This window comes from Leptosomus discolor, chromosome Z, assembly GCF_034619465.1.
Source record: "Leptosomus discolor isolate bLepDis1 chromosome Z, bLepDis1.hap2, whole genome shotgun sequence".
NCBI lineage: Eukaryota > Metazoa > Chordata > Aves > Leptosomiformes > Leptosomidae > Leptosomus > Leptosomus discolor.
Window position 1 is genome coordinate 47,204,363 of NC_141419.1, and position 27,965 is coordinate 47,232,327.

The 27,965-nt window shown below is 38.3% G+C and overlaps 1 protein-coding gene across 1 annotated transcript in view; it reads right to left on the minus strand.

The window, feature by feature from the left end:
- Positions 1-2,656: 2,656 nt before the first annotated feature.
- MEGF10 (multiple EGF like domains 10) overlaps positions 2,657-27,965 on the minus strand; it is an 81,478-nt gene continuing 56,169 nt past the window's right edge. The window contains exons 14-25 of the mRNA XM_086478927.1: positions 21,997-22,143; positions 19,668-19,802; positions 17,597-17,725; positions 14,582-14,710; positions 12,763-12,891; positions 10,078-10,206; positions 9,324-9,560; positions 7,900-8,027; positions 7,610-7,733; positions 5,626-5,670; positions 3,788-3,994; positions 2,657-2,817 (exon numbers count right to left, since the gene is read on the minus strand). Of these exons, the coding sequence (XP_086335053.1) occupies positions 2,657-2,817; positions 3,788-3,994; positions 5,626-5,670; positions 7,610-7,733; positions 7,900-8,027; positions 9,324-9,560; positions 10,078-10,206; positions 12,763-12,891; positions 14,582-14,710; positions 17,597-17,725; positions 19,668-19,802; positions 21,997-22,143 (1,700 nt within the window). The remainder of the gene's footprint in view (positions 2,818-3,787; positions 3,995-5,625; positions 5,671-7,609; positions 7,734-7,899; positions 8,028-9,323; positions 9,561-10,077; positions 10,207-12,762; positions 12,892-14,581; positions 14,711-17,596; positions 17,726-19,667; positions 19,803-21,996; positions 22,144-27,965) is intronic.

Below are 27,965 nucleotides of genomic sequence, written 5' to 3' on the forward strand. Positions count from 1 at the left end.
AAATTCTACACAGAGTAAGAAAATAAATTTTTGTGAGCTCACAATTGCCAAATACAGCATTTGCTATTCATGGCTTCAAAGAAGAAAGGTTTTATTTTAAAGTCTGTTTCACACAGTACAAACACACGTACATAGGAGTACCTCTAATGTTACCTATACGCACACAAACCAAATCAATACTTACAGAGAGATTAAATGGTGACTGGCTTTTGAAATCTTGGAGTTAATTTCTGCAGTTGCAAAATCCAAAGATAATCAAATTATTTATTCCAAGGATATACAGGAAATGCCCAGTGAACTGCAAAACAGCCAGTGCTTACAGCCAGTGAGAACCAAGAATGTTACAGGGCACTTTGTACAGGCATACACATTCTCAGGCTTAGGCACGTCTGCAACATCTTTGGATGCAGACCTCTCACCACCACTTCAGTGACAACAAATAAAAGCAAATTGTATTTCTATTTCAGCTGTGGGGTTCATTTAAACAAAATTTTACAGCTTTTTTCAGTTTTTTCTCCAGTTGATACTCTGTTGCATTTAGTATTCCAAAGGCAACTGGCTATGATTTTCTTAGGAATATATCAATGCTGTCACAATAGTGTTAATTCTTTGTCTCAGACTGTATTGCAGTCCAGATGTAAAGATAAAAACGATTGTGGCACTCCCTGTGCTAAGCTGGAGAGCACATACACCAAAGTCTTGACCTGTTGACTGCTCTTCACATCATTATAGTATATCACAGGTCTCCTGTGCTAAAATGTGACCCCAAGACAGAAAAAAAGAGAGGACTAGTGCTTCCCATTGTATGTCATATGATGCAACTGCCTGTTATCTTTTCTCTATCCATCAGGGATATACCAACCCTTGGGACAAGCTATTCACAAGAAGCTACAGAGTCACCATCAGGGCAGGGTGAAAAAGCCTGCCGGAGTTGTTAGAAGCATGTTAGCAGGTGGAATCACTGACATCAGCAGCAGCTGGAAGTAATACTGCCACATCATTTTTAGGTTTCTAAAGGTAACTCTCCACTGAAAGAGAATGTCCGGTCTATATCAACCACTTTATTCTTAGGCTGATGTGTCTGTGGGACAATTTTGCTTCAATGGATGGATACCTTGGCAAATTTCATTTCCGCCACATTGCGCCGTTTGTATCAGATAGTTTTGGAGGGAGAGAAAGGAGCCTTTTGGAAAGATGGTCTCCATCCCTACAGTCACTAGAATAAGCTATACTTCAAAGAGGACTGTTTTTAAAAATTTCTTCTGCATTCTTGTTATTATCATCGACAAACCCACCTTGATTATTTTTTCCCAATTAATTCATTAAGTTAAACTATTATGTATTAGCTAACCACCCCTGTTGGAGATCAGTATGACGCGAATTCTTACTTTAATAATCTCTTTCCCTCTGTCCAGAGGTCCCTTTAACCAGACAAAATAAAGGCCAGTTGGCAAAAATGCAAAAGAAATGGACATACAGTAGAATATTTTTGCAATTACAAGCTAGATCACTAGAAACACAGACACACAGCATAAAAATGGAGACAAAAGTTAATGAAGAATGGGGGGTACATGTGTCACAATATTAGCAATGCAAAAGACCAGCTTAAGCATGTTTCCCTACATCAACTATAAAAAAGAAAAGGTGCCTTTTTAGCAAGTATGCACAGAGATTGCTTAGTTATTTCTAAGAAAAAAATCAGAACACTTTACTATTTTTATCCTATATTACAGTCATTATTACTACCTGTTTATAAAATGTAAACCTTTACTTGCAGTTAAGATTTACAGCAGTCATCACCTTTGTCCACTCCTTACATAATCAGTCCATGGTGACAAAAATAAGCTGATTTAATTTACATATTTTATGAAGTAATTACTGATATGTTACGGATTATTAGTTGTGTATGCAGAAATAGTGGTCAGAACTGCAACATACGGAGTTCAACGGTAGCAAAAGATTTGTTGAAGACTGGTGCTGGGTCTGGAGTACCAAGAGATCTTGAGGCATCATGTAATATTGATGTATGCAATGCTTCAATGCTTTTATCTCCAAAACTATTCAAGCAAGGTATACCCACCACCAGTAATAGACAAAAAAGCCTGATAATGGATTTCCCAAACAACTGCAGTATTGTGCTTATCCCCATCAGATCTTGTTTCTTAGTATGTCTTGGCTAAAGATTAGAATGCAAGGTAAAATTTGGCAAGGCAGTTTTTCTTCTACATAACTAGTAAATCACATCACCTGAACAAAGTGGTATTTGGTAAATTGCACTGTCCTGGGAATACTTCTACTCTGAAACATGCCAGACATGAAGTCTATATTTAAAGTTGCTGAAATGGGATGTTATAAAAACTGATCTGCAAACTAATATTTTTAAGCCAGTATATTACAGTATAAATGTGTTGCATACCGGTTTCTATAAAATTTACTGCCATGAAAAAAAGAATGATCAGGATCCCCAGAGTGTGGCATTTGTCCATCTGTCACTTGAATACACAATACAAACCTCACCTTGAGATACTGTTTAATGTACAGCAATTGTCTGCTGGACAGATTAGGAGCCAAATATGATGGTAAACTAGAGGAAGGAGCACAACCATGCCACTTTGCCCCTTGAGAGTCCTACTGTGCTACACATCAGCTTTTGTGGTCATTCACTGCTGACCTCCTTCGCAGAGGATGTGGGGCTATCTCGAACTGGTAGCAAGTCATAATGACAAGGAATATGGCTGTTTTTTGGAAGATCATAAGGATCCTGGCTGAAACGTCCGCTGCTGCTGAATGATCCCTGGACAACACTCACAGTAGGTTCTGTGATAAAAGAAAGCACATACATTCAACACTAGAAGCAGTGAACAGAAGGAAAATGGTGTATTTCATTTCAGTTTGCATAACAAAATATCCTCTTCTTTCTGCTTCAGTATAAAGTTTCCTTGTCATGCTGAGTTCTGAAATGCAGGTGTAGAAACAAAGGTTGATGTTAAGGTGTTTTGGCTTTACACTAAGTTACACCTGTGGGCTTGCAGCAGGACCCTGACATGAGTATATTTACTGACAGAAGCCAGTAGACCAGCATCTTTTCTTTGTGTGTGGACAAACTAAAAAAAGCCCAAATTTGGGGCTTTTAATTAAGATTTTATAAAAATCATTAGAAACACAACAGGGATATTGATGGATTTCAGGGGAGTCTCTAATTGGGAACAGAAAAGCAAAATGGTGTCCTATGACAGGTGACATGCACTTTATCCTAGTCTAGAGACCATTAGGATTAACTACCATTCCACAAGACCCCAAAGTTTTCTGTAACTACAGTAATGCAGTAACTAGATAGCACCCGTATCAGCAAAATACTATGTCTGTGGGTGAAGACGCTCTTTTTTCTAATCAAAAGGAGGAAACAGATCTTTTCTATCCTTCCATACACTTACTTCAGATGCGTTCAGTACTTAGCCTAATCTAGCATTGAACTATACTGCAATCAACCGCTAAGCTTATCTTATGCTGTTTAAAGAAATGCTTTCAAACCAGAGAAATTCAGAAGTACCTCTAGGTTATAGAACAGACCTAAAGGCATTTCAAACTCTGTTTTTGTGAATTACATCACTTATCTCAAAAGAATGAGATTCTTGTTATATCTTTGAAGCAGAAAACAGAATCTGAATGCATCATCATTTTTTTTCAGTGATTTTTCATGTGTTTTGATTAAACTGATTCACAGGAAAAAAAGTCCTGTGCTCTTTGCCCTTAACCTTCAACATCTAAAAGTAGAATTCGTACTTACCAACTTCATAAACATTCTTATTGGCTGTAGCAGAGCCAGCGATCTCAGCATATGGGGAGTCCCTGCATGCTGGTGACTTCATTTCAACATACCCACATTCGGAACTTTTTGGTACAAGAGCTGGTGGGTCTTTTATAGTAGCGTATGGGTTCTCAGAACTACTTAATGAGCAGTTACTTAAATTGTATTCTGAGTTCTTCACTAGATCTGCAAAAAGAAATATATTACTCTATCAAGCTTGCTATATACTGTGGACATCACTACTGAACAGGGCATTTTTTAATTTTGAGTTCTAAGAAGTCACTCATAAATGAATACTTAAATGGAAACCAGTCATAACACTTCAAAATTGTTATACAGCAATTAAGGAAAGCACCTCTACTGCTATGATCTTTTATGGACTTGGTCTTGCCATCAGCAAACTCCTGTTGCAAAGTCTGAGCACCTTCAATTCTAGTTAAAATAGCAGCTATCATTAAACACAGGTAATGTGTAGAATCAGTTTCTGATAGGCATTTCAGAATATTTTTGCCTTCCCAAGTGCTGAACTCAGGACACTACTAAAATAAGTGATCTAAGACTGCTCCCCATAGCAATGTCTGGGCAGTTGGTAAGGTGACTTCTAGGGATGTCCTGCATGGTGCGCAGTTTGAGTATGCAGCCACACTAAAGGAGTAACCAGCTTCTTAGAAGTTTGTAAGTTGTGCATAGGAGAACTGAAAAGGAAACATCAGGTGGCTTGTCACTGTAGGATTTAACTGAAGGACAGGTAACTAGTTTAAGAGAAGATATATTTTCTTATGCTGGCGAAAATTTTGTGGTGCCCATGTTACTTTGTTCTCTGTGCTGTTTTGTGATATTCTGTGTTATTTCAGCTTTAGAGCTGAGACTTTCACAGCTTGTTCCTGACTGAATATCCAGCGTGAGACTGACCTTGATGAACCTGTCAGTGGATAGGTGCTCATAATTTTGTGACTCCTTTAAGATATTTTTAATTTGGCTTCCCCTAATCCTCCAAAACCAGGAAATGTCAGGTATAATAAATCACTCCTTCAACTTAATTGTCCTGTATTATACACAAGGTGACAAACGCGCTGCTTTTGTCTACATATTTAACTCATTATTCATAACGACTTAGCTAAACTTTTTTCATTGTTTGGATATCCAGGCATTCTAATCAACCTTGGCATACCTTAATCATATAACAAAAATAGTGACAGACACCAGTATGGTCCAGTATGATGTTTTAATAAGAAAACTAGGTAATTCAAAAGATCAAAATATCATTGCTACCCTGAATTTCTGAAGCTTTTCATTCCTCTCTATGTATTCATCTTTTGATACCCTTTCCAAAGGCCTGCAGCGAATGTGATGAAGCACTGCAGGCTTGTAGTCGCGCAGTCCTACATTGCATGTTGCAGTTGCAACTGCATGCAACTCATACCAGTTGCAAGAGGGACTGGGTCTTTTAAAGCCTGTCATCAGAGGCAGCACAAGTCCTCACCCAGCTCACTAGGCTGAATTCAAGGGCCATCCCCCTTCTGCTGTCCAGAATAGAGCCATTTTGTGACTCAAGCATTACAGAAACATTTGATCTATGTGGCACATAGGAGACTTAGAAAGGCTTGGTTTGTTGGTTGTTTTTTTTTTTAAAAAACAAACTCCCCCAAAAAAGAAAAAAAAAAAGACATACAAACTGCATGCATTGATTCAGCATCTAGGAATTATTTAGTCCAAAATTATTTTATATTCTCTTCACACAGAAACCAAAGATAATTTAGAAGAGTAAACTGAATGTCTATGTCACTCCATCTAAATGCACGAGAAAATAACCTCACCTTTCAGGGACTTTCCCAAATATCCCCTATCAAGTCCAAAAGCACCTGAGAAAAATGATATAAAAAACAGAGTAGTTTTAAAATCAAATAAAAGTTATTAGAGAACAGCTTCTAAAGCTTTAAAAATTGCTTTGGGACTAATTTCTGCCTTAGCAGAATAATTCTCTTACACGCACTGTGAAACTGCCTAGCATAGGGTTACAGAAGCATTATTTGTATTTGCTTGCTCATTTTCAAACAGTAGCTTCCCAAACAGGGAAGGTGGTTAAGGTCACAAGAGACCATTAAACTATCTTGTTTGACCTCATACGTCACAGGCTGTTACGTTTCCCCCAGTTACTCTTGAATGAGCCTTAATAACTGCCATTTGATCAAAGCATACTTTTTGTCTGGATAAACTGTATCTACCAGAAATATACCCCATCTTGACCTGAAAATCTCAAGGTATGCAAAGTTCACTCCAGTTCTTGGTACTTTGCTTCCAAAGTTAATCACTCCCATTGTGTTGTCCAAGGTCACTCTGTTCCGGTCCGTTGACATATAGGAATGGCCTAAACACCTAGCATCTAAGTCTACATCTTTGCAATTATCTGTTAGCAACAGTTTTCTCCCATATAAATCTCAGTATAAACATCAGCAGTCAGCAATGCCTGTTAACTGTCTTCAAAGACCTGGCGCTTATCTGGTTACTAATCCATTCAATAGCTTTGACTGATATTACAAAATGCTATTTTTTTAGATCAGATTGTATTGTACTATGCTAGAACCTTTACAAAAGCCTAAAATAATTTTATCTATACAATAACTCTTTAAACAAAATTCATGGTTTCCAAAAACAAAATTATGTTATTTGAGGAGACCTAAACCAACTAATTTTATTCTTACTCCATCTTTATTTATTAAATCTTATGTCAGCTGTTCTGTTTTTTTTTTACCAAGACTAATGTCCAGGTCACCAGCCTAGAGTTATGCAAGTAATCCTCTTTGATCTTCTGGAAAACATGTAATACCGGCATTCATCCAGTCCTCTAGAATCCCCCTGTTACTCAACATCTACTGCAGTTAACGGCAGCCAGTATCTCTTAGGAGTCTCAAGTGCTAGTACGAATGCTCTAAGAAAATGTAAAGTTGAACATTGAACATTATGACTGAAACCCTTTTCTAAAAAAAACCCAGATCTGAGCCTGAATTGTGGTTAGACCAAGATTAAGGATGACCAGGAAAAAAAAAAGCTACATAGTGTTGTTCTGATTCCCAGAATCTGCTATCGATAAGGACCAGAAATGAGGGTCATTAAACTATCTAAATTACACTGGCGGTGAAAGTCCCTTTTAAAATCTGGTCAGAGATTCAGTTAGTGCAACCCAGCCTTTGTGGAATGCATGAAATTGGGAAAGGATGAAAAGACAGCAAAAGACAGCACAAAGCAGAATACAGCAGCTCTCATCACTTCTTGGAAATATTTCTTCTTAAAGACAATGCTGTGTATTTTAGCAAATAGGAGGCTTAGCTGGGAAGATGTTCCTAGAATTTTCATCTGAAGCAGCTCAGATGATGAGAGACTACTTCTTAAAGCCTTGATTCCATTTGGTGGGGATTAAAAAAACCAAAAGGATATACACAACTTCTCATTTATTTAATAAGAATATGTAATTTTGCCAAAGCTGACCCTTATTATACAATACCCGTTGTTTTATGAAACTAATTAATAAGCAAATCTTTTTATAAAAATTATATGAGATATTTTGCATATCATGTCTGCATTGAGCATCAGACTGATTCACCGTTCCTCACAGGGACTTGCTTTTTTATCTTTGATCTTAAAGGAAGGTCAAACCCATAATCCTGAACCTCACACACAGTCTGACAAGCCTGGCATTACCCTGAGTGGAGAACCAGGAAAACATCCCTGATTTCCAATCCATCCCAAACACAATGAATAACATTTACATTCTCCTCCTTTTCTTTTTTTTTTTTTTCTTACCAAGCTCATTGAAGTAGCCACCATGTTTCCAGTCTGCAGGCAGTGTTCCTGTGTAGTCCATGATGGTGCCTCGTTTTCCAGGTTCCACATTTTTAAGGTTCACAAACAGCTGATTGTTTTTTGCCTATCAAAGAAAGATAGGTAATAGAGACTGAAACTGATGGGAAGTTGCTGAATTTCCCAGTGATAATCAGGGAAGCAAAAATAAACCAAATACGAAACATTGAGGAACAAAGTAAAATAAATCAAAGGCTAATTTACACAGAAGCATGAAGATTTTTATGCTTTACCTTCGCCAGGGTCAGTCTGTCCATGTTGTTGACATGAGGTGGGGTAGTGCATTGAGTTAGAGTATGATAGCTAGGGTTAGAGAAATAGTGACTGTTAGCATTTCCACCATTGCTATGAGGGATGGTTTCTGAAAAGAAAAAGAAAGGAAAATGTACAACTAAAAATAACATGATATTTCTTTCTCATGTTTTTGACAGTGCTTCATTGATTTCAGAATCTGTTTTAGAGTTTGAAAAAAAAAATCTAAACATCTTGCATTCATTTAAAGAAATGAGAGATACAGAGCAGTAACTGACTGGTCATGTCCTCACTTTCAGCAAAAAGCATTCACAAGTGCTACTTGCTAACTTATCTTTCTGCTGTGGTCCCTTCCTCTCTTTCACCTCTGTAGTCATAGCATTGTCCTACTTACAAACACTTTTACCATCAAGTTCACAGCAACGTTTTCTGGTGCTTCAAGAGCACCACCACCTTTACTGATACATCTTTCTTGACTCTGACAAATACAACTGTTTCTGCTGGCTTCTTTACTTGCCGCCTTCCTTAATAGCTGTGTGGAAAAGACAGTATTGCCTAAAGTTTCATCTACGAATTGCATCCCAACTCACATGCACTTTCATAGGTCAAAAACTCCTGTTTTGTTTCAGGAGCATTGCCCCTTCCCTTAATTCGTTTCAAACTCGAGCCACTCTGCTATCTGCCTCTCTACAGAATCTTGCCACAGCTAGTGTGAAATCCTGATTTTCTACAACTATAGCAGTCTTTCTGTATTCAAGCAGTTGGCATTGAATTTTAAGTCTCAATAGAAACCATATTTTGCCACACTTTCCAATTCTGTTTAAAAATAGGCACAGGGGAATAGAAATGTCCATACTTTCACTGTTTAATGCAGAAAAACATTGGAAGGTGCAAAATGTTACACAGTAAATTAAGGTGTATGGTCACTTGTTCCTTTACGATTAACACATTTTACCAAGGTAAGCCACATTCATAGTAGCAAAAGTAGAGATTAAAAAACTATGATGCAGAACAAACTAAGCAGGTATAGATGCTGGGGCAGCATCCTTCTGCACTCGGGTGAACTGCCTCTGATAGCTGAAAGGTAAGCACAAAAGTCTAACATCTCGTCCCACTGGTCTTGTGTGCCAATTCACCGGCACCACTGTCACTGTGGTCTCAGGGGCTGCTCCACTGTAAAAGGACGTTGAGAGCAGTGCCTCAGTCTTCCTGTTCCTAAACAGAATTGTAGATACCCTTTTCGAAATCAGACATGTTCCTGCTCACAGCAGCCATCGCTAATGCAAAAAGATAAAATGTGCAGATTCAAGCCCTGTTAGGGGCAGATCTGAACCCCTTCAGAGCTCAGGTAAAAAAGCAAAGTCAAGAGATAGAGAAAAAAAATCCTATTCTAAATGTCACTTACCTGAAATGGTGTAATCTGCACTGATGACCCTCATAGCAGGGGTATAGGTCACTGTGGGCATGTTTGTTTCTTTTCCTTTCTGCTTATGTCTGTAAATGATGAACAGTACTAGCAGAAAAAGCACAACCAGGACAAGAATGATGATGCCTGCTATAGCCCCTATCTGGTAAGAATCAGCTGGGATGGCAGTACTGGTACGGCTTAAACTGTTCAAGTTTCCAACTATAATCACACCAGCTGAAATACAAGAAGAAATTAAAATATGTGGCATAAATACAGAGGCTTATGTGTCAGGAGCAGAAGACAGTATTTCACTTCTAAATCTTTCTGCTAATTGAACTGTATTTAATAATGCCAAAATAGAACTATATCAGAAACCAATGTGAAGACAATCCCAGCTTTAAGTAAAAGCATTCAACTTCATAGAAAGAGACATTTTCATGGAGCTGAAAAAGTAAGAACATTCGCTAGGCAAAAGCACTGAGAGCGTAAACTACATACTCTATCAGCAGCTTTGGACAGCACAGCACTGTAAAACATTTCAAGCAATCTACACTTGAGTGCTTTGCTCCAATAAACTATCACCGAGGCATCTAATCCTTACAAAATCTACAGAGGATATATAATTTCATAGAACGGACTATTTAAACACACATGCCTTAGAAGATTAATTTAATGAATAATACAGAGATGTTATTTAATACTGAGTTCTATATAAAACAATTATAATAATTTTATTGCATCTAGGCTTTACCTTGATCACACCTGGCCCCTTTCCAGCCTGGGCTGCAGTAACATGTTCCTGTGATGTGGTCACAGGTTGAGTTGTTCAGACAGTCACATATCTGCCGGCATCCATACCCATACGTACCTTGAGGACATTCTGCACAAAGTAAGTGCAAATAAAAATTACACATAGCTATTACTTCTTAAATGTTTTGGTATTACAGATCTATAGCACCATACATGCTACCATTTGTTACTAACCCCATACGTTTCTGTACATGGCCAGCAGATGGCAACGTGTTATTAGTGGCAGACTTGCAGAAAAGATTTTCTTAAGAGGACCTCTCTGTGCGTGTATGTTTATATGTGCAGGAAAGGAGAAGGAGAAGGAAAAGGAGAAGAAAACTGTGTTCAGGAGTGATTTTCCTTTACCTGTAATGTTGCTGCCACTAAGGCAGTGAAAATAGGGAGGAAAAAAAAAACCCAAAAGAGATTAAAAGGGTAGAAGACAGTGAAGACATGGACAAAGTGTGACAAAGTGCCAATTCTACACCAGAATGGCAGGTCTCTCAGGTTCCTCCGATCCCACTGCTTGAAAAATCATGTAATCATACAAGTGGAGCCAAACATCTCGCTGGCGTCATGTCATATGACAGATGTGCTGATGTGGTAAATGAGCCAGAGATAACGGCCATAAGAATGTCTAATATACACTGCTCATTTATATAAAAATAAAACTGGTCCTAGGCTGCTTATAGCATACTTTGATACTGTAATGTATACATTCAGAAACTGCGTACAGGAGAAAAATGGTAAATTTTGAAGAATAAGCTAATTGGAAGAGTTTTACATGATTTTTTCTCTCCCAGAATGATTTGAATACAATAATTAATTACTGATCAGTGTCTCCTACATCATGTAATTAGCATGGTACAGAATTATCCTCCACTGATAAAAATTATTTCTTTTACACTGCCACCTCTGTTGCTGTGTGGCTTGTAACATTACTGTAGTTCTGATGATTTAAGTAAGTGTGGTAGTTCTTCACCTTCTGAGACTCAATTTTCTGAAATCTCTTAATAGTTTTGTAATGATATTAATTTGTTTTTCTTTTTGTCTTTTTAAAAGAATCTAACTCATCTTTTATGTATTCCTGAGTTAGAATAATTTACGAGATAATGTAACACAATAAGTGCCAGAGAAATGTTCTTGCAGCCTTGATAAATCCAGACTCAAGTGGAATGTCATGCTTATATACCTTCTCCTTCTCTTGGTTACATTCACGAAAACAAGATTGTAACTTGTGAAGTCAACGGCTGAGCAAAAACCATCATGTCATAGTATATTTTGGCATTTTGAAATCTGAATTGGAATGAAAAGTCAATTTTTAAAACTGATGTTCAGATTCAGAAATACCAAAACATTTAGTTTAATATTGTTAAATCATTGTTATCAAATTATAGGATAAAATACAAAATCTGTAAAACATAATAATAAAGTTAGATTTGCCAAAATATTTAAAATTATTTTTTGATATTGTGACACCAAAAGAGGACATTAAAAAGTTTATATTTTCCTAAACATTGCTGCTCTTTTGAAGTGAAACATTGAAATCATCACAGTAGAATAAGAAAATTTAAATAACTAATAATTACATGTTGCCAGCTATTATTTCATTGAAATACGTATTTTCCTCTAAACCATTCAGATTTTGCTGGAACAGTATTTTTCTTAGGAAAAAAACCACTTCCAAATTTTGGTGGATCTACCATAAATGTTCATTAGACTTTAAAAACATAACTCCTGTTGCAGCTGGGGCTAGACCCACTGCTGAGGGAATACAGTGTGTCTATAGGGACGGTAGCCTCCCCTCCCTTCTGTTTCAGTGCTACCAGGTGTGACACATGCTATCTTGGCCATTGCACAGCCCTTCAGATCCAGATGCAGCTAAATCAGTCCTGGTTATAGGTAACACGCAGTGTCCTCCACACATCAAAAGCAAAGCCCTGTGCATGAAACTGATGCCAAAGACCGGTTTAAACCTTCACAATAGTAGGTTGAATGTATTACTTCACACTGCAGTGTAACGCATTAAATGTTAGCAAAAGTTGGACTAACAGTTCTGTACTTATAAGCCTGATTATTCTTTTAATGTTGTACAATGTTATACTACCATTGATGTCGGTGGTGTTATTCTTGATTTTCTTGTATAAAGAATCACATGCATATGAAAACTAAGTGGCATCTATTATGCTTTTATAATCCAATTGTACTGTTAAACCACATTGCAAAGATTAATTTTATCCACTAGGATTGATATGGTACTTCTTATCTTTAGTTTTATAACTATCAGTTTTCATTGTGGTTTAAGCTAATGACAGTTACTTGGATTCATTTGTTACTTTCACATGACAGAGTTGTTGGGGTTTTTTTAGCTTTATGTCCAAAGCAACTAGAATGTAGTACAAATGCCTCTTACATGTAGCTACAAATTAAAAGAAACAGCCATCAAAATCATAATCAGTCTCAGTAACTAATTCTGTGGGCTTTTATCCATTTGGAAAAAAACTAGGTCCAGCTCCTGAAGCTCTTTCACCATCAAAAGACGCACTGAGGCCAAGAGGTTGTATCACAACACTGGCCAAAACAACAGAGGGTCGGTTCAGGGTTTAGTACTTTGTATCAGGCACAAACAATTCCTGTCCCTACTCACTCTGCTCGCAGTGCTTCCCCATGAAACCTGTGCGGCAGGTGCACTGCCCACTGATGTGGTCGCAGTCGGCTCCATTCTGACATTGACATATCAATGCACAGTCCTTCCCATAAAACCCTAGGGGACATCCTGTAATACAAGGAGGGGGAGGGGAAAAGGAGTGAAACAACCACTCTAGAAATAAAATGCAAATGTTCTGGTTAAGTATGTTATGGAGAAGTCGTTTCCATAGCCCCCTACTCAACATGGCATTCTATAAACACAATAGATCAAGCCCTACCTTATTTTAGGTAGTTTAAAAGACACACTAGGCAAAAGCTACACAAAAATGAGGTTGGGAAATTCTCCAGGCAGCTGATGTTCAGAAGAAGGCAGCAAGAAGGGCTCCTTGAAGAAATGTGTTTAAGATACTTGAAGGAGGAGAAAGAGGGCAGTTTGTGAATCAGAGCAGGGAGTCTGTTCAGTGATCAATGAACCTTTGGACGTATTTTCTGCACAGTTGATGTTGAAGCATAAAAAATTAAAAATAATAACATATCGTATCTCAGCTCCTCACAAAGATACCATTTCAGTATGAAGAAGACATATCACTGCAAAGAGATCATTATTCACCAGCAGGAAGCAAAATAACCATGATAGCTGACAGCTGAACCAGTATAGTGAATGTCTTCCAGAGCTGCATCCATATGGCCCTATAATATATCTGTTATTTCCTCCCACTATGACATTATTCACTTGAAAAAGGAGAGTTCTGATTTTATGAAAAACATGTATTTAAACACTGAATGCAAAACACAGTTAGCAGTCTTATTTTTCTTCAGTTCAAAGATAATGATTGTGCCCAGATTACAGAGAGTGGGGGTGCCTAGATTGAAAGTAAACCAAATTGAAGCTCTAATATGATAAAGATAAGAAGCCAACTTTATCAATATCTAGCTCTATCAAATGCTTATGTCTCAAACTTTGTACAAACCCTTACCTAGCACAAACTGAGTGCCATATGCCTACACCCAGTCACTGCATGGCTTGTATTTTTATTTTAATCAAAAGTTCTTGGGAAAAAAATCCGTATTACTCTATTAATTACACAAAGAAAATTCCAAAACAAATTGTAACATTACAGTCTAGCAGAGTTACGTTTCTAAGTCCCAAATGAAATAGGTTCTATATCAGTATTTGAATTACAGGTGCTGAGCTACAGCTGTTGTTACCGGGAGGTAGCAATTACAGATATGAGACGTACTGTATGATCACTTTGCAGTGACAACAGGGACTGTGCCTCAGTAGACCACAGCCACAGCTAAGCTAGAAGCTATTCTCATGGCTTCAGTCAGCTCTGTGTTATCTTACAATCTTGGTTGTTGGGTCCCTGCTGCTAGAGTACTTCTTGGGGAGGTTTCAGATAGGGAAGGCATTAGACAGTACCATCATCCCACACTGTGGGGAATGCCTGCAGAGCTGACAGCATCCATGCTATGGACTGCAGCCGTAACCCCACATCTGCAGCGGTAGCATCTGAGTGTCAGGGTCATTCATTCTGCGAGTGCACACGACAGACTCTTCCACAGAGATACCCGGCTGCAGCCATCAGTTGTCTCCCTCTGAAGGAAGGCTGAAGAGGAGCCTGAATGTAGAGGCCCGCACTCTGCCAGTGCTTATACAGGGGCCTCCCCTGCAACCATGTAGGTAATGTGCTGCAGTTCTGGATCACAAAAGGTTCAGCAGCATGGGAAGAAAACAATTAATAAACTGTGAAAATACTGAAGGAAAATACTGACACTGATTTGTAGACTAAGAATAGATAATCAAAGTCACTTACTTTGTGTACAGTAAAGACCAGTCCATCCTGGGGTACACTTGCACTCCCCATCGTAGGCACTGCAGTAAGCTCCATTATGGCAGTTGCATGTGTGGATGCAGTTTGGTCCCCAGTGGGAAGGTGGACAAGCTAAAACAACCCAGAGCAATTAATTAATTAATCTCAAATTACAAGATCCTTGATACTCATGAATAGAGCTGCTTACATGCATATATGACCACTCCTTCATCTGGAGTTTGTTGTTTTTCTTTTAAACACATTTTTGGGGCTGCTCCATTCTGAGCAAATAGCCACAGATTTTTTTTTTAACCAAGGAATCATTTTACTTTAGGTAAAAAGTGCTGTGATACATACTTGATACTCAGTAATTAGGACACTCATACCAGATTTCTCCTAGAGAAAGCCACCTAAGTTTTCGTTCTTAATTTATTTGTTAATCTGCAAACAGTTCAATTCAGAGGGGATAAGCCTTTTAAGCCTCAAAAGTGAAGCAGAATTAACAGGGAAGGTTGAAATGCAACTTATAGCCTATAGCTTTAGACCAAATACTAAACTTCTTTTGCTTCCACTATTAGAGTCTACATTAATTGCCTAAACATGGTGCATACAATCAGGATCATACCTTAATCAAGTTAACTCAGTTGCTTCTGTGGGTTCATTAATCAATATAGTATTTCTAAAATACACGGAATTACCTATAGAGACTGTCTTCACTCACAATCATGTAAACATGTTATGAGACAGAATTTACTATTTAGAGACAGTAAAAGATTATTTTCTTTATGTCAGACTATCACTAAGTGTAGAGGGTATGCTAAGAATAGTCCCTTTCTGTTGGTTCGAATTCACATCTTGAGGTATCTATTTGTTTCTTTAGTAAAGAGATACATAATTTAAAAATAGTTTTGTGGAAGTACAACATGAGTATTTAATAGCAGAGAAGAAACAGATCAGACTTGCAAGCCTTAGCTTTATTTCTGTTTAAGTTTAAAACAGTTGATAACTCTGTATTGTTGTGTACTCATTTGGTTGTCCAGACACCTGTCTGAAAGCAATAAAAACTCTTGAATCCTCTAAATGATTGCATAATGACTCATTTATGTGTGAGCTGTATTTTTGCAAAGTGTTATCTTTGCCCAAATTTCACTTCATTAAGAGATACACTACGTAGTATTGAAAAAAAAAGTACTGTTTGTTTTTTGTTCTTTCCACTTCAGTTGTGCCTTACAATGATTTTTATTATTGTTTTGGTTTTCAAATTAGTGGTCAGCTAAGAAGGAATGTAAATCACATACAGATGAAAGGTCAGAAGCTTCAAAAAGGTTGCTAGTTCCAAAAGAAATTAATGGAATGATTTTTTTCCATGTGAACGAAAGGCCATTATACAAAGCAAATAAACTTCCTCTGTTAAAGTCCATGAGCACAGCCTCAATAGATGCTTCCATTCTTATTGCTGGCACCACTTTCTTGTTATTGATTCACTGAGTAAGTCCCTCCTCCTCCTCCTAAATACCCCTATTCTGGTACTCTCCCAACTACCTACTTATTTTACCATAAAAACAGGAACCTTTGTTGTTACTGGCTTCCACAGGAAAAGGCCCAAGATTTACTTTGGTATCATATTGAGTTGTGAATATTAATCACTTCACAGAATTAAGCTGGAGAAGTCTTTTTTTCAAATTGACCAGATGTTACAATGCACTGGTACAGAGCCAGTTAATCTGGATCAGTTAAACCGTAAATGATATAAACCAATGAGGCATGTTATTAGGAAATGCACCTCCCCGGAAACCCCAGCACAATGTCATTTGAATTTTGACATATCAGGGTCTCATACATCTTCCTTTATTTGTAAAAATTGGTTGACTGAAATTTTGGCATGCATATGTTTCAGACTGTGGATTGTGGTACCTTATGGAATTGAGCATGCTTCTTGTGAGAGTTTTGCTTCAGGTATTTCTTTCCTGTCATTAGTAATTTGCATAGACCCAACAAGGCATCTGCAGAATGCTCAATTATTTAATAAAATAACTCTATGAAACATAATAAAATTAGGGTTTAGCCCTTCTCCTTTTTAAGTCAGTAACAAAGTCTTCATGGAGTTTAGCATACCCAGAAAATACTTATCAAGTGAGGTAGAATGACACTAAAAATGTGTATCTGTGAAACATTTATAAAAAGAAGAGAAAAATCCATCATAAAGTTATAAGCACTTAAAAAAAGTCATAGTGAAAAATTTCTTACAGAATTTTCAAACATTTAAGAAGAATAAGGATGGTCTTGACACCAGTTGGCTTTGGTCTGAGCCTTGCCAGCAGCTCTCTATGCAATTGTAGTAAGAAAAAACACCCTGTATTCCAGTGACTCAGCTCCTTATTTGTGAAATAATACTTCTCGTATGAATAAGAGTTCATAAGAGGGAAGTTCACAACACTACTGCGATAAGACTAAATAATTACAGACGTGCAAACAGCAGGTCAAGAACCCTCTCTGCAGTGTGAGATTCATCAAATCACAGACTTTTTCATGCTGGAAGAGACCTCTGGCATCACCTAGTCCAGTATCCTTCTCAAAGGTCTTCAATGATGAAAATTTCACAACCTCGTCCAGGCTGGAGACTTCAGAGCCTCTTCTGGACAGTTGCTGTGCTTGACCACTCTCACAGTAAGGACTTTTTTTTTTGTTCTGTTTATTAGAAGTCACCCTTGCTGCAACCTGTGAGCAGGTCTTTTCACAGTGCACTTCTGAAACAAGTCTGATCCAGCTTCTCTACAACTCTTTTTTGGGCAGTGGAAGACTGAAAATTGATCCCTCTTATCAATGTTCCAATTATTAGAAAAATCATAGTGCAAATGTGTTTCTGATAGCGCAGAAAAGTTTAGGAGCCCTTCATTATATACAATGAAGTCCTCACTTCTGACTTAGACAGTGTTTCTTCACCAAAAGTAGAGAATTTAAATAGCTGAATCCTGATTAATTGTTTTAAAAATAAAGAAAAAAAAAGCTGATACTTACGCTGAGAGCAGTCACTACCAATCCAGCCAGGGTAACACTGACAGGATCTATCAATAGGATTACACGTTCCATTATTGGTACAGGTGCATATTCCAATGCAGTTCTTGCCAAATCTGCCACTGGGACATACTGAGAACAAGTTGTCAGAATTAGAATTCCTTAGTAATCAGAACAAGGTGGTATTTTATTTCAAGTGAAAGTAATTTATAGTTAGATCAAGAAACATATTGTTCAGTAAAATGTTAAAAAGTAAGGTATTATAAATTCTGGTAAGCCCGTTATACATATCCATTATGTATTTCTAAAGAACCTGATGGTGTGTAAGTCCACAGGACCTGATGAGATCCATCTACGGGTCCTGAGAGAACTGGCAGCCCAAGTTGATAGGCCACTGTCCATCATATTTGAGAAGTCATGGCAGTCTGGTGAAGTGCCCACTGACTGGAAAAGGGGAAACAGCACCCCCATTTTCAAAAAGGGAAAAAAGGAAGACCTGGACAACTACAGGATGGTCAGTCTCACCTCTGTGCCTGGCAAGATCATGGAGCAGATCCTCCTGAAGGCTCTGCTATGGCACATGGAAAATATGGAGGTGATTGGTGGCAACCAACACAGCTTCACCAAGGGAAAATCCTGTCTGACGGGTCTGGTGGCCTTTTATGATGGACTTACAGCATCAATTGACAAGGGAAGAGCAACTGATGTCATCTGTTTGGACTTGTGCAAAGCCTTTGACATTGTCCCGCATGACATCCTGCTCTCCAAATTAGAAAGACATGGATTTGACAGATGGACCACTCAGTGGATAAGGAATTGGCTGGAAGGTCGCACTCAAAGAGTTGTGATCAATGGCTTGATGTCTGAGTGGAGACCAGTGACCAGTAGTGTTCCTCAGGGATCGGTACTGGGACCGGTGCTATTTAACATCTTTGTCAGCGACATGGACAGTGGCATCGTGTACACCCTCAGCAGGTTTGCCGATGACACCAAGTTGTGTGGCGAGGACAACAGCTGGAGGGAAGGGAGGCCATCCAGAGAGACCCTGACAGGCTGGAGAGGTGGGCCCAGGCCAACCTCATGAAGTTTAACAAGGCCAGGTGTAAGGTCCTGCACCTGGGCTGAAGCAATCCCAAGCACAGATACAGGCTGGGCGATGAGTGGATAGACAGCAGTCCTAGGGAGAATAACTTGGGCGGGCTGGTGGATGATAGGATGAACATGAGACAACAGTATGTGCTCACAGCCCAGAAAGCCAACCATATCCTGGGCTGTATCAAGAGATGCATGGCCAGCAGGTCGAGGGAGGTGATTCTGTCCCTCTACTCTGCCCTTGTCAGACCCCACCTGGAATACGGCGTCCAGCTCTGGGGCCCTCAACACAAGAAGGACATGGAGCTGTTGGAGCGAGTCCAGAGGAGGGCGGCCAAGATGGTCAGAGGGCTGGAACACCTTTTCTACAAGGACAGGCTGAGACAGTTGGGGTTGTTCAGCCTGGAAAAGACAAGGCTCCAGGGAGACCTTCTAGCAACCTTCCAGTACCTGAAGGGGGCCTACAGGAAGGCTGGGGAGGGACTTTTTACAAGGGCCTGAAGTGATGGGATGAGGGGTAATGCCTGGAAGCTGGGAGAGGGCAGGTTTAGACTAGACACAAGGAAGAAGTTCTTCACCCTGAGGGTGGTGAGACACTGGAACAGGTTGCCTAAGGAAGTTGTGGATGCTCCATCCCTGGCAGTGTTCAAAACCAGGTTGGATGTAGCCTTGAACAACCTGGTCTAGTGGAAGGTGTCCCTGCCCATGGCAGGGGGTTTGGAACTAGATGATCTTTGAGGTCCCTTCCAACCCAAACCATTCTATGATTCCATGATTCTATTTATACAAATAATACAAATAAGAATACAGTCGGTTTCATACTTAATGATCAGATGTTCAAAGAGCTTAAACTTGGTTAAAATTCCTTATTTATGAACTGCACATACTACAACAGAAACTGGTTTTGTTTTACAGTTTCCAAGTGGTGAAAATTACTACAGTGCTTGGACTTTATACATAGAGTCTTTATTACAACTTGTACCTTCATTACAGAGGGCTCCTGTAAACCCAGGTAAGCAGTCACATAAGCCAGTAATATGGTGGCAGGGACCACTGCTGTGTACACACTGGGGGCATGTCTGGCTGCAGCGGTGTCCATAAAACCCAGGGGAACAAACTGGAATCAGAAAGAACAAACTGTCATTGCTTCCTGCATTTTCTATACAGCTGTGAACTACTCTTCAGTGCACTTGTTCTTGGCTTCGAATTAGCTCTGCTTTCTAAACACAGAAGACTTGCAGTGGTCGTTCTTATTATTCAGCGCTTTACATTCATGAAAGGAGATTTGCTTGTCTCCCTTAAGGGTGTACTATATTCTAGTTAGTAATGAATTAGTTGACATTCTATTACTTGTCAGGCCACAATGTACTTGCGTTATGTTTGATACGCATATATACTTTATGTATTATACATATTTGGCTTTACATTATATGTCCTCTACCACAGGAACATCTTTTAAAGCGTATCTGAAGAAAAGTAATTAAAAAAAAATAGAGTGGATAGTTTTATCTGTAGATGACTAGGGTTATCTTAGACCCTTAGACCTTATTATGTGTTTCCTAACTTGGAATACAAATAGCGATTACTTCACTGACAGAAACGTACAAATGTTTTCCAGTCATCCTTTCACTTAGGTACTCACTGTACTCATTACATGGTACAGACAGCTACGCATCACCTAACTTTTAGGGAACCTGAGACCAGAAAAACAGAGTTGTCCACTTAATTCTTATGCTAAAGACACTTGTTTCTTTAAAAAAGAAAAAAAAAAAAAAAGGAAAAAGTGTCTGTCACACAAAATCTCCTTCTTTGTTGCTCTAATCCCTTTTGGCATTTATATCCTGATAAATTAGAGTATTAGGTAATGCATCAAGAGAAATACCTGTTGCATAGCAGCAATTTGCACTGACAAAAACTAACTTGGAATCTTTTCAATACTTTAATTTCATTCAAGATTCAGTCTTTAAATTATACAATTGATACAAGTTATGTAGCCAGCTCTCTCTAGAGAGATTAACTTTTCCAAGTGAAACAATGCCAAAAGGTTTTCCTGTTTACTGAAAAGGCACTTTCTGACTGGGATCCAAATTATTCATATGACCTTTGTCTTCCCAGCCTCCAGACCACGCATCCGAGAGGGGCTCTGAGAGCCACTGGACTGGAAGCCTCTTGTCGAGGTTACAGGCACAGTTCCAAAACACAGGGAACACTTTTACATGTAGTGATACACTTAGTCTGCCCTTGGATTACCTGATTAACTGCAAGGCCTTTAGAGATTAGATAGTGAGAATAATTACTGCACTTAGTTAGAAATGCCTAAGGAATACTAATGGCACACTAATGTGGGATTTAGTAGTGCCATAGGCAATCACATTCTTCAGCTTGAAATTTTGCCATTCCTGGACTGTTAGGACTTCATCATCCTCTGATTGTCCTTCTACCTTCTAGTAATCATTTCATGTTGTCTCCTGTCTTTTAAGCTTCTTTTGGAGGATCTAGTAGCACTCCACTTGGCCTTACTCCACCTGCTTCATGATCCTGTTTCTGGGAGACCTCCTCTGAAAACAGTGTAGAGAAATCACATTTCTCTTCTCTGAACACCTTTCCCTCACAGCTTCAACACGTCAAACTGAAGACAGCTAGACTGCTGGCAAGCTGTGACAAATCTTCTTTGGGAGAGTAGATCACATCATCTTATTTTTGGCTCCCTGTTTCTGGTATGATTTCCCTCAATTCATCTGTATCTCTCTTCTTGTAACACTTAAATTTTACAGAGACAAATTTTTCCAACACAAATATGGGTACTACGATATCTTCTACTTACTGTGAGGCCTGATCCCACTGGCCATTCTTTGCTGCTTCAAAATAAGTTTTGAAAAAAGCAATAATTATGCCAATTCCTACCAGACTCAATGGGAGGCTAAGGTTCCTAGCTTCTGAAACTCATACATGTTTTATTTATCTACCAAAATGTGTATTACAAAATTAATGTTTGTCAATCACATTTGGAAATGCTTGCCTTTAGAACAGAATCCCCTACTAAATTTGTTTCTTAGAAAGTCATGTGCATAACAATGTCATGGCACAAACAATAAAAGCAAAGCTGTACTATAACAAGAAAAGCACTACTAGTTGGAAACATTTGTTAATTTCAGATAACACTTATTTCTGTATATTCATACATTTTGACAAAATGTCCAATCAAGGAGGGTCTCATAGTACAATTAACAAAGCATTATGGCAATATAGGATATGCATTCCATGTAAGGGAGGGAGAAACAGAGATTTTAAAGCATTTATTTTGTCCTTACTTCTCTGACAAGTGGTGCCTCTGTATCCTGGTGCACACTCACAGATTCCTTCATCTGGAGAGCAGGATGCTCCATTTTTGCAGTAACAAGACAACGAGCAATTTGGACCCCACTGTCCCTCAGCACACACACTGTCGCAGTGAATGCCTGCAACCACAAACAAACAAAACTGTCAGCCTTTGTAAAGAACTCTTATACGTAGTTAATTTAAACCTTTGGTCCTCAGAGGACTCATTTTTAAAACACAGCTTACAAAACCTGTTTATGAAAACATCAATAACATCAGGAAAATATAACAAGAACAAGGTAAACTTGCATCTCTGCTCCTGCTTTCCCCCAGAACAGTAAATTTCTTTCATATTCCAGTTTTGACAAGACATACATAAGGGCTGATCCTGAATCCTGTAATAGGAAAGCACTTCTGCAGATTTACAAGGAATAATTGCTCCATGGGATGCTACCTCCAGGCTTCCTGCCCACCAATACTTCAAGATCTACAAAGATGAATGCAAACATCTCTGTAAGAGTTCCATAATTTTCCAAGACCTTTACACACATATATAAAAATTTTAAAAGGTCTTTTTTTAACTCTCCCTTTAACCACTGGTATCAATAAAGAGAACTGAGAGTAGAAAGTAATTGAAATGAAGCAAAATAATGGGGTTTGCTTCCTCCATAATGGCTGTTTCAAAACAGCAAAAGCTTATTTTCAAATTTTATGTTAGTGAAATGCACAGCAAAAGGTATTGCAAAAACCTTTCCCTCTGAATGCAAAAATTCTTAAGGTCTGACATAATTTTGTGTAATAATGGGGTGTAGAACGCAGCATGATTTCCAACTAGTGGTGAACTGATTACTGCTCAGCCTCACACCAAATGGAAAAATGTAGCACACACAAAAGGTTTTCAAACACACTATGTGAGCATTCCAAAATGCTTAGCTGCAACAGTGTTAAGGATGCTGGTCAGTCAGTGCTTTGTTGAACCATTTTTGGCATAAAATTGGTTATAAAATGGCCACAACCTGAACCCCTATATGTAAATCATAACACAAACTACTAATTATAATCATCCAATGATAGGATGGGTTTTTTCTTTGTAATGCAGCAACACTAAATTTAACTTTCTTATTTGGTTTTTTACACTTTCTGCTTTTAAAAAGCACGCTGCATGTTAAATGCCAGCAGGCACCACTGTGGAACTCAGACCGTATTGTGTCTACAGTACTTTGCATTAACAATTAAGTATTATTGTAGCGCCTCTACTGAATGAAGCTCTTAGCTAAGGGAAAAGTGGATTGAATCCAACCACAAGCACGTCTTGCTTTGTAAGTATTTCCAGCAAAATATGCCACAGGTTCACTGTCTGCCAGAGTTCTAAAAAAACCCAAAACAGTTTCACATGTAACAAGAAAAAAATCTTTTAACTCTGAAGAGCAAAATATACTGTTTGTAACAATACTGAAAAATAATGACAGTTTACTGATAGACTAGACTCAGAGGTGATTCCTCAACCCCCACAGCATGTGCCTTGTAAAGATGCCTATATCCAAAGATTCTTTCTCTAATTAGAGGAAAGGTGAAACTCCAGACTCTCGCATTGTTTGTTTCTCTGAAAGACAATCAATGAATTGAATAATCAAATATGTAATTCAACAGACTGCATCAACTAACACCAGCAAGAGAATAAACGCTTGCCTTTTAGAATCCAGATGCTAACCAGCAGCAGACAGTACACAGCCCACCTAAAAGCCCTAATTGTACAATGATCATTGGGTAATACTGACCTAAAAAAAAAAAAATTGACAAAAAATGAAAGTCTTTTTGTATCATTACTTCTATATTTTTGCCTGCGTAGGTAATGTCATTCTCCTATCTTCATCTACATTTGAGTGGCAGTGTAGCCTTACTTCTCAGTAGCCTGGGTCAACTTTTTCATTAACTCCCTATTTGTGGACAAATAGATAAAACAGAGTGGTTTGATTTTGAGAGATGCTAATGCACATGAGCAGGATGAGATTGAAGCATTTTTTTTGGAAACAAGACCACTTCAGATGCGTAAGATTGCTCCGCTTGAGGTTCCCAATTTTGAGAACTCAGGTTTGTAAATCTGTGAAAGCACAAGCGGACACATGCAGAGCATTTCAGAATTGAGCCTGGCATTCTGTTCACGTGAGTGTTATCTGTCATATCACACATAGCTTCACTCAGTGAACCCTGCCAGAGAAAAGACATTTTTCACGGAGTCTTAATGGGTTTCAGTGGTGTTCAACATACAATGGACAACTATTAACAAGTCAGTGGTTGCCAAGAGTTACCATAGTGCATTATCTGAGATTATGTAGACCAGTGACATACAATAATACCAGGCTCAATTATATCGTCTTGATCTGTGCACAGAGGATGCTTTATGACAGCATGGTGTCAAAGGGTGATACTGGGCACACTGGGATAGAAAACACAATGGGCTCCATGCTGCATAGAGCCACGATACTTATAAGAGCAAACAACTATCATCAAAAATGAAGAAGGGAGAAGTTCCTCCAGTACACACCAGCAAAAATTATCCATTAGGGAAACTGAAAAAATTACCTTTTCTTTTCCACTTTCACGACTTATGAGGAGGTAGTCAGGTAAAGAATGATATTCCTCTACTTAGCAAAGAAACTGAATCCTAAATATCACTGAATAATAATTATGACAATATAACATACTGAAAAAAGTGCTGAATATTACTTCTGTTTCACTAAAAAAGGAATTTAATTATATTCACTAATGATCATAAGCAAAATCAATTGAACTTCTGTGTGTGTCAAGAACGTAGCAAAGGAGAAATACTAATTCATTTATTATTCATACCATCTCTACTTATAAAAATAGTTTCAAATCTCATTCACTCACTGTTATTTAGGTAAGTTCACAAGGCACTTAAAAATGAGAAACTGAGTTTGACATCTTATAGCTGCAAACATCAAATATGCGTATTTTTGAGAAAAATAGGTTAGAAATATTAAAATGATTAAAACATTTTTAAAAAGAATTTTCCAGACTCCAATGCTTTATATGAAATTTTAGCAAAGCAAGCTATGCTTTTATAGAAAAAGCTAGACATTAGTGAGGAAAAAGAAACATTTTTACTAGAACTTACAACACAATTTTAGACTCAGCTTTTGCAACAATTGTATCAACAGTGTACTGGCTTACAATTGCCACAATTTCAACCAAGTATTAATCTCTTATGCAATAAAATTGTTTTTTATATTTTTTCAGGTTGATTTTGATACTGATAAGGATTATCTGCGAGGAAATGTTTTTGCCAGAGCTATGGACAAAGAGCTCTTTGATGGCCTTCACAAGTTGCTAGGCAATAGCTGAATGGTCATGATAAACTTCAGCTAAGCTGCTCTGAAGAAACGCTCATGCATTTAATGCCCAGTGCTTTATGCTGGGGGCCTCACATCTAAATCAGCATTCCCCCAGAATTCATAATTGCATGAATGAAGTAAACGATTCTTTACGGATACCAGTGTTTCTGCCCATACTAGCAGAGTGTTTATACACTTCCTAGGCTATATTTTTAAGTTGAGACTCAGTGATCCATCCAAGTCAGATCAACGGAGGGCTAATTTGTTTTAGCACTCAAAGGGGAAAAATTTTGCCAATTATTTCTTACAACCTTACCAGGCAAATTTATTATTGGACTAAGTGCTATTTTCTAGCTTATTATGTTTCCATTAGTCTGACAAAAAGTTATCCAAACTTTAAAAAGAATTACTTTTTTCATAAAGAATGTGTATTTGCTATACAGTTTATCTTCACAACACAGGGAACTTTCTGGTTATAATCTCTCTCTATTTGTATATTGGTGTACTTCCTATATGTCAGAGTTAAACTGGATATACAACAGCCTAAACAAAAGAAGGATCAAGCCCTCAAAACTTGGGCAAATCTTGGTGTTATTAAAGCTAATGATACATTTCCATTATGGTCCAAGATCTCACTCTTCATATTTGAAAGAAACAAACATTAGAGGACTTCTGTTCAAGGAAGCTGAATGTAAGCTTGATGGTAAGAATTGCTCCCCTACTTTTCTGTCAAATGATGCATAAGAAACCCAAAGACAGGGGCGAAACAGCACAGGGAAGCAGTGACAAACTTCATAGGCACTATTTAGAAGTGCCCTCATTGTCTCTAAAGGAAGAGAAGTACCTTCCTCCCTAGCTGAAGACAGGCAGAAGACTAAATAAAAGTGTCTCAAATTAAGAACGTAATGAAGGAATCAAAGATTTTTCTCTAGAAGTTCAGACTGCTGCTTCTTCACTGCAGCAGCAGGAGAGTTTGTACCCATGAGTTTTGGTAAGCTACAAAGCTTGATAGCAAAACCAGCACTGTATTAGAGTTCAAAGGCAAACATCAGTATGTGCAAATTTTAGTGGAAGGAACACTTTCGAGATATCCCTGGTATCTTTCTGAAGGCCATACTGTTGCTACATACTATCATCCACTCCAGTGGTGCTCTTCTTTTCATCTGCCACATTTTAGGTAGCCACAAGAAAATAACTTCTCCTTTTTCTACCTTCTTGATAGGTAGAAAATAAATGTACTTAATCTACTGATTCAAAATTCTTCTTCTACAAGAGTGGTATTTCTTCTACATAAACATCTACCATAGCATACAGGCAACAGATACAGACACAGCGAAGCCCAGACGTAGGGTAGGCCAAATTTCTTATTGAAGAATTCATCTCCCAAAGTTTGCAAAGTAAATACCCCGTTTATATGACATAGAGCACACATATGATTTCATTTTGTGGCACACTGAATATTCATCACAATGGCATGAAGCACAACTTCAGGAGCCCAGGGGAAATTGGCCAAGGTGGAGGGAAACCCACGTTCTTGCAAGAAGTTCTTGGCTTGGGTGCATCAGGGCACCAGAACCACACACACTGTTCCAGCAGCAGCTCGTTTCTCAGTCTTAAGGTGAGGGAGACCCATGACAGTACTCTTTTATGTTTTTTGTCTTCTATGTAGGAGAGGAAAAAAATGCATATACATTAAAAGTTAAGGAGCAAGGGAGAGTTCTAGTTCATGCTTCCCAAGGGACCTGGTTATTTGCATCAGTGGGGTGAGTGTCAGATGACAGTCCTCCTTGTTATAATCCAGCAACAAATATGCCTCTTTTAGAAATAATGTCAGAAGCACACGGAAAGTCACAGCACTTCCTCACAGAAACAACACATCTGGTAATGGGCAGTCTGACTACCATCAGCAGGTGTCCAGCACAACAAAAAGTCACCAACACCCTATCTGCTGTAGCATATGGATGAATACTATGCACACTGGTAAAATGTAGACTGATATCACTGCATCTGTCTCTTCCATAAACCAATGCTATTGTTTTGGCACAGGCAGCAGTCTAGCGATATTTCACAATCCCTGGCACCGCATAACCTTTAAATTATTTTAAAAATAACAAATGTTGTATCATTTCTTCACATTCATTCACATTTCTTCACAAAAGAAAGGTCCAGCAGAACCGCACCCAAAAAAGCGCAACAGTAACATGTTATCAGGAACACCGACATTACTGTAATACAGTAATAAACGAACTGTCTGGAGAAAAACTTTTGCCCTTTTTACAATGCTTTAATACGAAATCTGTTTGCAAGAATATGAATTCTCTAATCTCTTAGGCAATTAGGAAAAAATTATTTTAACAGTTGCTTGCAGAACAGATAAGATTAAGTGATGAAATTAACAGCATGGTGCTTGCTGGATTGTGGTCATTGGGAGAAGTGGTAGAGGTGGCTCGTCAATGGAAGTTAAATTTTTTGGTACAAATTATTAGGAGAATTATCATTGCGTATTGGGGGAGTACATTTTCTGTGTCTTTCTTCTGTGTTCTATTTTAATGGTTCTTACTCTTTTCCACTGTCTAGCTACTGTGCTCCCTCCAAATGACGAAAAG